At 29.1% G+C, this 11942-nt stretch overlaps 1 protein-coding gene across 1 annotated transcript; it reads right to left on the reverse strand.

Moving 5' to 3' along the window:
* Nucleotides 1-4521: 4521 nt before the first annotated feature.
* Nucleotides 4522-6788, reverse strand: LOC105124725 (cytochrome P450 78A3-like). Its single transcript, XM_011024833.1, has 2 exons — nucleotides 5645-6788; nucleotides 4522-5432 (listed from the first exon to the last, which is right to left on the reverse strand). Exons 1-2 carry the CDS (start codon nucleotides 6611-6613, stop codon nucleotides 4812-4814), a joined length of 1590 nt encoding a protein of 529 aa, XP_011023135.1. The 5' UTR covers nucleotides 6614-6788; the 3' UTR covers nucleotides 4522-4811.
* Between the last annotated feature and the right edge of the window lie 5154 nt (nucleotides 6789-11942).

The following is an 11942-nucleotide window of genomic DNA, read 5'->3' on the forward strand; positions in this document are numbered from 1 at the left end:
ATCAACTTCAAACGCATTAAAAATCGATCCCTTAACACAAATCTTGATTTATTTTTATCGTATCTATAACTATATTCCTATAAGGATTATTATTACCATCTACAACTCTATGTAAATTGCTAGCACAAGAAGTTGACCCAACCATTCTCCTTACCATGGTATCATGAGGAACAAATGGTTCTTTGTGTGCATATCAATATATGTATTTTTTTCATTAACCTTTTTTGTAGAATATGCATTATTACAACATCTGAATTGATAATTTTTTTATTCTTACACCTCTTGCATGAACATTTAATACCGCCTCCAGTAATATTTCTCAAATTAGATATTGTATAATTAATAAAACCCTAAACCCTATTGATTTTCAGGCATACCCAATCTTTAATCTTTCAGTTACTGCTCTAAGGAAAGGATATAAGCAGCAACACCTCTCCCTTCTTGCCAAAATTCATTAATGATTTTGATCTATTAAAGTTAAAGTAGGGTACGTCAAGTTGATGTCTATATATATAAGGTGATTGTGCATCAAAAGTATCACTAAGTCTCTTATTTTATATATGTATTTATTGTTTTTATTTGGGTTTTTTATAATAATTGATGTGCTTTTTAGTATTGAAGTTTCTTTTAATGTTTCAATAGGTTTTTGGAGCTTAAATAAATTATTTTAGAAAATTTAATGTTGAAATTTAGAATAAAGAATTGAAGAGAAATTTAGTTGAAGATTAAAGAAAAACTTGGTTTAAATAAGTGCTCCAAATTTGCCCCAAAAATCAATTTTATTCCAATCATAGAAAAGATTATCATATGATTTGTTTCAAACCCAACTTATGTTGTGTGCAAACTCTAACCATCAAACACTCAAAATCTCAATGTCAATCTTAACCTAAATAATAGGTACATTTATATCCTTATATGATGCTTAAATTCAGCCCCAAATCAGCCTCCAAATCAGCACAAGCATAATCCATGATCTTACAAGTCCGCATAACAAATAACATTTGATTTATTTTGGGTAATCCATTGATCAAAAAGGGCAAGCACATGGATGAAAATCTGGAGGGGACATTGTTATATAATTTTAGGTCAAAAAAAAAAAGAGACAGCTCATAAAGGATGAAGAAAACTTACTTAATATGAAAGTACTATTTCATTATTAAGTAATAATCAATCTTTATTTTTTTAACTTCATTGTAATATCTTCCAATCTAATATCATCATTGTTGATATTAAGTTGAGTTATCTTATATCTGTTGAAGGAATCACCAATACATCACCATTAAAATTAATTTGGAACCAAGAGTTACTTTTTCTTATCATTTAAAATCTATTTATACTCTTTCATCTTTGAAAACAAATCCATTAATTTTTTTCAACCAAGTTATTATTAATTTAATTCTCTTAAGGTTTTCTTTTTGTTGCCTATCTTAATTTCTAGATCTAGTTCTCTGTAGATATGACCTCGATCTTACCGAGTTAATTGCTACATCACACACTCATGCACTTGCGAGTTAAAACAAGCCGATCATAAAAAGCGGTCAAGCATAGGGCGTATAGCAGCTTCGATCTTATCTTAGTAAATGTCATCCATTTGTTTGAAATGGGAAACTTATGTCTTTAGCTATTTCAAAGAGAATTTCCGACCTCCGAAAGAAGAGGAAATCAAATCGAACCGGTTTTATTTCGAGATCATCCAAGTCTTGTTTGAAGCTTTGATACCACCTTAACAGATATGAAAGGCGTGATCTTCCAAGAGGTGTTTTACCCGTAGACGCTTCTCTAACTCTCAAAAGCATTATATAGGAGCCATCCTCGGAGGAACTTCCTGAATGACCGTACCAAGGAATTCTACCATACTCCGTGCAACTATTGTTTTTGATCCTTCTGAGCCTACCCAAAGGTTCAATCCAAATTGTAGGAATAGGGCGATACATTTTTGTATTTTTATGAGAAGCTCTACGGCACTTACGGTTCCTAATTCATTCTTCGCAACTCCTAGGATGAATCTTGATATATCTATTAATGATCATGCATTACTTATATCAAACATATTTAAATAATGATAACAACATGTATTAATCAACTACACTAACTAAAGAAATTTAAAAAAATATTGGTTTAACTCAGTCTTATTCAATCTATTTTAATAGTTCTCTTAATTCATTATCAATTATATAACTACATAAATTCAAATTTCTGCATTTTACCAAAAATTACAACTTCACAATAAAATTGACAAAATATACAATGAACTTGTTAAATAAGTCATTATTTATTTCATCATAAAATACCAAAGTAAAAAATTTGACTTAAGTTTCATCAATTTACAAACAAATATAATTTTAGAAAATCTAAAACAAATCATAACATGTACAAATCACAAATCCATATAACAAAATTGTATGAGAAGAAACTATAAAATAAGTAAACACCCATACAAAATACATATATTGCAAAAATATGCACAAAAAATTAATATTTAAAAATTATATAAAAAAAAGGTAGATTTGCTTACTTAAGGTAGAGAATCCTCAATAAAATTTGAATAAGAACATAGAAGCTGACAAACTGAGTGTTGTGATGACTAGATTTATTGTGGGAGGTTGAATTGTGTTAAGATTGAGGAGGGAAGGGGTGACTGTTTATTGTAGAAAAATGCATTAGGAAGAAAGAGAAATGGAAGAGAGGAAAGGAAGGTTGGTCGTCAGGTCATAAATTAAATATTAACGATGAATTTACTAACGAAATCATTTCGCCGGACATTCCATCGGTCATTTTATCTGTAAAAAATATCATATTACCGTATGACTTGCTTTTTTTAGTCTCAATGTAATATCGTCAATATATACTAGGGGATTATTTTCATCAGTATATTTATGGACAAACTTTATCATAGAGTTAATTTTGTCCGTAAAGTCGTTGGTAAAAGTTGCACATTATTGTATTTTTTTTTTTGCTTTTTTATTCTTTTTTTTTCCACTGCAATTCTCTTGATATATATCAACAAATTATTTTTTTCAGTATTTCTATTTGTATTTATCAAATTTCTGGTAATGGATTTAATAATAATAATAATAATATGATTGATTTTAAAAAAAGAAAATATTACAGATATCTTTTAAACACAAAATAAAAAACCATAAAAACATACAAAAGCATTACTTAATTTTTTTTATGTATCAACTTAGAAATCACATCTTAATTCTTTATATCATTGTCTCATGAAGACAATGGTGTATAGTTTGTTTGACGTCAATAAAATTACTATTTTTATATAAAAAACTATAAATAGTTTTTAGTTTGATAATTAACCATATATTATTTCAAATTTCATTTAACACAAGTGTTCTATCAGATGTTTCTAACTAGATTAATGGAGAAGTAATTCTATCAAATCTATTAGTTTCAATGTTTCTAACTAGCATGGGTTCAGCCTCCACTTGATCACCGGTGGCAGATGGTTTTATCCCCACCATTTGTACCACAAAATGCGAGTCAAGTACGGTATAACACACTAGCTTTTGTATTGATATTAAATATATAGAAGTATTTGGTTATGTTTGATTTTAAAAAATAAGATTGTATTGAAAATAATATATGTGACGGTAGCTTTTGGCGTTCTGAAAAGAAAAGAAAAGAAAACCCAAAACGTCAACGTTATTGATTGAAACAAACACTAGATATGCAATGGGCTGAACAATTAATTAGAGAAATAAAATCATGAAAGACAAGTTGAATAATGTTTGAACAATTGTTAACATACTTGTCCTAGTTGCCACCTCGATAAGGATTTTAGGTCTTCGCGTTGCTAGTTCAATCCTAAATCAATGATCGAACGAATTAGTCAAAATAAATGGAGGAAAATTTTATTTGAATCACTTAATCATTTTAAGTTGTATGTAACTTTACCAACAACAGCAATAAGCAAGGGGTAGATTAAAGAAATAAGATACATTATTTTCTTGCTTCTTTTGTGGGATTTTCTCTGAGAAATCACGCTTGGACTAATAATTCAAAGGATTGTGGGTTTTATTGGATCAAATTGAGAAATCACGCTTGGACTAATAATTCATAGGATTGGATTTATTCGAGGTTTTATTGGATCAACTAAGTTGAAGTTAGTTGAATCCATGTGTTAATCAAGGCTTACGAGGTAAGGTCATCGGAGTTTCGGATCCAGTTAAAATCGATTTTCCTGGACTAAATTGAACAAAACTAATTTTGAAATCATAGTTGATTTAGCAAGGTTAATACCGTAGGCTTGTAATCGATAGAAACACCATATCTTACTGGAAAAATAAAATCTTCGATCATAAAAACCACGGAAGCCATGGCATACCGCAATGAAAAAGAAAGCAGCACATTACAAGGTCCAGGAACAGCAGCTTCATATATTAATCTGCAGTTCTTTTAGATATCTTGTCAAGAAGCTACAAAAGACAAATGCAACTATGTAGTCAAGTGTTGGATTCACTTGCCGCCTTCAAAACTTATTTCTTACTTGAGGATTGTAGAGAGACATTGAAACTTGAAACTTTTTTTTTTTCCACTCGTATTTACACCAGTTGAAACATGTCATGACATATATAAATAAGGACACGATATTTGACACTCGACTGATAAATTAAAAAAAAAAAAAGACCGACACCCAAGAGACAGACTAAGGACAACATGATCATACGGTGGATCGAGGATTAAGATTTGCAACCCCATCACGGAGAAGTCTTCTCTCTTTTTTTTCCTTTTTTTTTTTTTTTTGATCCAGACTAGACACTTAGTACGTAGTTCTGTACACCTAGTACAGTGGGCTTCTAATGGGAACATCTGGGCCGCACTTTAACTGCCAATGGATTTGCCATCTCACAGGACAGACCCAGTACTTCTGATAGGTCAACTTTATTTCCATCGCACGGCAGCCATTCATACTCGTGTAGTAGTGACGCAACCCAGAAGGTCACCGTAGTTAAGCCCAATGTCTTTCCCGGGCAGGTTCGCCTCCCAGAACCAAACGGAGCAAGCCTTAGATCCGACCCAAGAACAGAAAACTCCAGCTCACCCTTCTCAGTCACGAATCTCTCAGGCATAAATTCAAGCGGGTCCTCCCATGAATCTGGGTCCCTTGAAATGGCCCACATGTTAACCATTGCTGTGGTCCCTTTAGGCACGTGATACCCATCTATGGTTGTATCAGTGATGGCTAGCCTGGCCCACGAGAGAAGTGGGCCAGGTGGGTGTAGCCTCAACACTTCCTTCACTGCTGCCTGGAGATATACCATTGCCGTGATATCAGATTCAGCTACGGCCCTTGATCTTCCAACAACTTTGTCAAGCTCATCATGGACCTTTGATAAAACATCAGCATGAATTACCATTCTAGCTAGAATCCACTCCATCAAAACTGCCACCGTATCAGTCCCTCTGAAAATCATTTCCTACGCGTAAAGAAAGTGAAACAAGGCCATATTCAGTCAGTACAATAACTTGCTACAAAACAGAAATAGCAGAATAATTGCTTGTCATCGAAATAAATTATATGTATGCACATCCTCTAGCACACAACAATAGCAAGTTACATGTTTGGACCTAAAATAGTGTAGTAAGATTCACGTGTGATGTACATATATACGTGTGTCTGCTTGCTTACCCAAAGGACGGCAATCATATCGGAGTCCGATAATTTATCGTGGCCATGAAGAGACAGCAAGACATCAACGAAATCCGGGGTTTCACTTCCAGCTTGAGCTCTATGCTCAGCCAGGATTCGGCTGACAAACCGGTTCACTTTTGGCACGAGATTTGAGCATCTGAATCGGATTTTTTGAGGGTCAAAATCCGCCAGCCAAGGAAGGTGGTCGGTCCAGTTAAGTGTACCCAATAAATCGTACCCTTCATCAACTAGAGCTCTCAGTTCTTCAACTTCACTATTAAATGAATCCAATTCATACTCGCGTCCAAAAACTGAGCACATCATGTTATTAAGTGAAGCTCTTTTGAGTATCCCACGAACGGTGAAACTACTCCCTTCATGGTCATTGAACATGGACACCATTTCAGAAGCAATTCGGCGTCTTTGAGACGCCGCAGTTTTGATTTGTTTGGGGCAGAAAAGGTGTGTAGAAGCTATTTTTCTAAGGGTTCGCCAGTAAACACCATAAGGAGCGAACCCGATTGCTCTATTGAACATTAGGCTATAAGCAGATTCTTTAACTGGACGATCTGCAAACACCGAACTGTTCAGTATTTCTTTAGCCACATCAGGATTGCATGTCACGATAACACGAGTATCACCAAGGCTAAACGCCATGAGCCTCCTGGCTTTGCATGCAACTGCAGCCGCTGCAATCTTGTGATGTGCTAAGGAGGTCATAAGCCTCATGCCGCCTATAAGAGGCAATCCCCTGGGACCTGGAATTGGCTTAGAAATAGTGAAGGAAGTGTTTTTGAGTTTGTATTTGCCCCAGGCAGGACCACCAGGGTATGCCCAGTAAATAAGGGTAGTGGCTATCCAAGCTAAAGCCATGATCAAAAGCAAACATGCAATATTTTCTTGTGTAAAGACTCTGCATTTGGAGGCCAAAGCAAAGATCCAGAAGCTATCTATGTCGGTTCTCATGGCGGGCTAGCTCAATTAAGAGCTTTGAAGATTGGGGAGAGGATACAGAAATCAACACAGGGTTAATTGTCTGTTGCCCACACTCAGAATTTAAGGAGAGTGGCTTGTTAGTTTGAGGGACTGAATGAGAATGCTTGGATGGTGTCTATATATATAAACATTCACACAGAAAGAGAGAGGGACAAGAATCTTGCGGTGATGGCAACGAAGATACATTTAATCGGAAGATCTACCTTTTATCTTAATATTTTTTCCTTAAAATTCTTATACCCGTCTTTCCGTATTAGACGTGGATCCTTATACCTACTTCAATTTTAAATGTTAAAAAACTATTTCTAGACTTCAAATAATAATTTATAATTTTTAAATAAAGATGATTATTTAACATAAAATAAATTAAAAATATTTTTTAATTCTTTAAATTTTTTTCTAAAACTTATCATTTGAGAAATTATGGCTGTACTAAGAAAAATTAAAATTAATATCCCATACCTTCATCTACGGATATTTAACATCCGTTTACACTTTTAAAAGTGTTTATTTTTTTATTTTAAAATTATTTTAAAAAAATATGTATTTTTTAAAATTAATAATTTTTTTGTATTTTCATATTTTTTTAATATGTTAGTGTCAAAATTAAATTTAAAAAAATATTATTTTAATATATTTTTAAATAAAAAAATATTTGAAAAAATATCAGCGACTACAGTATCAAATGGTTCTAATTCGGTAATTCTGTCGGTACAAATCTGTTTTATCTCTATTCTATGATGCCGAAAATCCATCTAGAGAAACAAGAGCATACAAAAAGCTTCGTCTAACGGCTAAGTGTTAGCATTTGAATTTATAGTAAGGAAAATTACGCAGCTTGAGCCGCCACGATTGCATCACCATACGGGTAACCCTCTTCCCTGAGGCGCGTGACACGCACACTCAAGTTTGGTTGGATTCTCTCCTCTTTTGCTGATGTTCTGCGCCAGGAGACCTGGCCAATCAAAGGGCTGCTACTTTCAATAAATTATGAATTAACAACATTTTTGGAATTGTGATCCAACGTTTCTAAAAAATTAATTTTTTTTAATATATTACTATATTATTTTGGTACCCTAAAGTTAAAAATATTTTTAAAAATAAAAAATATTATTTTAAGATATTTCAAATAAAAAATTAAAAAGCAACCACTCCTACATCCTTAAATATCTTCTTAGATGACTTTTGGTGTAATAGTTAAAGTATTATTGAGTTAAAATTTAAATTTAAATATTTTTTAAGATTTTTTTAATAAATTAATATCAAAATAAATTTTAAAATATAAAAAAATATATATTTTTAAATGAATTATAATTTAAAAAATAATTTGTAGTACTTCCTTGATCATGTTTAGCATTGGTAATTAAAATTTAATAAAGGATTTTTAATGGAATTTATAAAAAAAAATGATAATATATATATTAATTAGATATTAAAATATTAATTAAATAAATATTTTTAAATTTATAACTAAATCAAAATATATTTTTAACCATATAAACAAACTTTTCTAATTATATAGTAAAAAAACCATTGTTTTAATTGTGAATAATAGAAAATAATAACGAATATCTATGGATTAGATACTGTAGTATTTATTTCAAATCCAATTTTAACATTTTTTTATTTTAAGCTGAATTGATAGTAAATGAACCAAAACTGATTTAATTAATTTTCAAATATTTATTAATTTTTATTATTTTTATTAATATAAATATTCAGATTAACATATATATATCTTAACTAATTTTATAAATTTTAAAGTTAATAAATACATAAACCTTCAACTAACTCAAAAAAAAACTTAAATTTATAATTATTAAAAAACAAATTTAGAACTAGACCACTATCCATTAGTTTTCATTGTTCATCTGGTTGGTATCTATTATTCATATCCGAACTCAACCTAAAACCATTGTTTTATATGCTCTCCAGAAAGAAACACCACCTATAAGTCCATCATCCACAGTCGGATTGATCTGGTTGTTTTATATATTGTGCGCCGTAATATTATCTACAAACTGACCGTTCGGATTTTCATTATCTTCTTCCGTTTGAGACTTTTTGGATTGCAATATTTATGAAAAAACTGTGTTCGGGGCAGACAAAGTCGCCGGCCTATTCAGCTTCTGTTCACCATTGAATCTGTTCTAATTTTGGTAGGGATGTTCACCCAAGTCTCCTCTTCACTCTGAACGGTGGAGATCGGATTTGGAACCATTTTGCACAGGTTGGAATTCTGGGTTCATTTTTTGCCAATTTTCAGGTCATCTATGCTCCTCGTTCGTCGTGGCTATTTTAACCGCTGGATAAGGCTGGTTTTTTTATATGTTAGACGAAACTTGATTTGCTCGAACTTGACCGTCGGGATTTATTTGGTTTTTCTTAATTTGTTAGTTTTGCTTGGTTCGTAATTTGGTGGTTGGTGATAAAGAAAGAGAAAGGAAGTGGAACCGTGAGTGTGTGTGATGGGGGAGATTAAAAATCTTTAGGTATTTTTCAACTGTGGTTGTAGTTGTGTTATAAAATATTTTTTATATTGAAATATATTAAAAGAATATTTTTTTTATTTTAAAAAAATTATTTTTAAGTTAGTATATCAAAACTATTTTCAAAATATAAAAAAATAATTTTTAATAAAAAATATTTTTTTAAAATAAGATGTAAAACCATATTTTCAAATGCTCCAATGAGCTGAAAGTGAAAAACTCTAATTTTACTTTAAATATATAAGTGGATATAAACGTAATTTTCTTAAATTTTAAAGTCTTGTCTTTTTGGGATTTGGGTATGATTACATGTCGGGCAAGCAATATTCATATTTTACCTGTACCTCCACCCTTTCACTTTACTTTGGGTATTAGCCGAAACAGAATATATATATATATATATATATATATATATATATATATATATTATTTTACATTTGATTTATTTATCATTATTTTTCTTGTTATTATCTTTATACTAGAAAATGTATGTTTCATGATCCCTGAAAATGAGAATTTTAACTCAAAACCTATAGAAGATAGTTATAACATCGATTAAATAAATAATATTAGAATTTAAGCTGAAAACATCACATTAAGTGTAAAGTTAAATGGTGAGTATTTTTATTATACATAAATTTATTATTTACTCTCCAATCGGGGATTACATTAGTAGTATTATTTTTTTAAAAAAATAATTTAATATTTAAATGTTTTTAGCATAATTTAGCTATTTAGAATCTAAATTAAAGCTTTATTATTATTTTTTTTACGAGGATTGAATTGAAAAACATGAGACTGAAATGCAAAATATAGATCACATAGATGATGTATGCAAATTTATTTGTAAAGTAATACTATTATGTATGCTAGACAACTTGTTGTCTAATAACGCAGATAAAATGTTTTTTTTTTCCGTTGAACTAAAAAAATTATCCTATTTTTTATTAAAAAAAAAGGGTTGTAAGATTGGGCCTGATTTTGCAGACCCGTGCATATGTTGGTTGGATATAGGCTTGGTATTAGGCCTGACCTCATTTTTTTTTTCTTTTTTTATAGTTTTGATTTTTTTAATTTTTAATTTTTTTATATTTTTCTTAAATAATTTTTATGTTTGTATTTTACTTCTCTATGTTTTGTTTTGTTTTTTTTTTTTTTTTTGCTTATTTATCTGTTTTTACATAGGTATTAATTTTTAGTTATATTAGATTTGTTAAATTTTTGAAGAGATTAGCATGATTTATTTATAATTTAAAAAATATTTATTTCTTATGATAATTTTAATATTTGCAGCATATGTATTTATTTTTTATTTTATCCAATAAGTCTTATGTGTGTGTTGATTTTTATTTGAAATTGAGTTTAATAAATAAATTTATTAAACACAACCAATTAAATTATTTATATTACAATGTTAAATATCTTTATCTATATTTGTTTATCAGTTTTTTTCTGTTTTTTCTAAAAATAGTAACAAACCAAAAATGAGTTTGTTTGGGTGTTTCTTTCTCCTTTTTTTTCATTGAAATTGACTCTTTTTATGGCCTATTTTTTTCTGTATTCTAAAATAATAATTTATAAGAAAAGTTTTGTTATTAAACTTTACAAAGTTTATTGACATGTTTATAGTTTTGACTGGTTAATATAATTCACATGTCTAACAAATTTAACTTTTTTTCTTTCTTTTGGAGTTTGATGTTTAATTTTATAATCTTCTATTTATGTTATCATATAATTAAATAAAAAATAATTTAAAAAAAAAACATTAATCTCACTAGAGTTTATAACTTCATTAATAGGTTTGACATGTTGACACACGTTACATAGTTCATAGATTTGATGAGTTGGTCAAATATGTTTTTTTAGTTTTTTTCTCTTTAAATTGTTTTTAATAGTTATTTCCTGATTTTATTTTTTAATATTAGATTTATAAGAAAATAAACTACTTGACCATATATTTTATCATATAATGAAAAAAATAGTTTATAAAAAAAAATATTTATTTCAGTTTAGTCTTTTTTCTTTTGATTTTTTTTCTTTTCCCTTTTGTCAAGGTTCTTATGGTTTTTAATTTTATCATGTAAATTAAGCTTATGGTTTTTGTTATTTCAATTGTAATAATAATGGTAATTCTATTAGTTGTAATATTAATGATGACGACGATGATGATAATATTAATAGTGATAATAATATTAATAATGATAATGATAATTTATCATAATAGTTATAATGATAATGGTGATGATAAATGTGATAATAATAGTAACGATTATGATGGTAATAATAATAATAATCAAATTAGCATTAACAACAACAACAACAACAATAACAATAATAGTAATAATAGTAACAATCATAATGAAACCAATAATAATAGTGATAATAATTGTAGTAATAATAATGTTTTTTTTCATCACAATAACAATTGCAATAATAATTTAATAACTGTAATAAAAATATTAATAATAGTAATAGTTGTGATAATAATAGTAATACTACTATTAATAATAATATTAGTTGTGGTGATAATAGTGATAGTAATGAGAGTAACTAGTGATAATAATAACAATAATAATAATCCTCTAATAATAATAATAATAATAATAATAATAATAATAATAATAATAGTTTAGTGGGCTACTGTGGCTTGTGAATTTGTTAAGGTAACTCAGATTGTTCCAATTCATGGGTTTGGTGAGCTATTTTTTTTTTTTTCTAATTGAATATAATTTTTATTTTTTTATTAATTTTTTATACAATAAAAAAATAGTTTTAGAAAAAAATTATATTATTAAATTTTATAAAATCTA

This window comes from Populus euphratica, unplaced genomic scaffold, assembly GCF_000495115.2.
Source record: "Populus euphratica unplaced genomic scaffold, PopEup_1.0 scaffold32.1, whole genome shotgun sequence".
Classification (NCBI taxonomy): Eukaryota; Viridiplantae; Streptophyta; class Magnoliopsida; order Malpighiales; family Salicaceae; genus Populus; species Populus euphratica.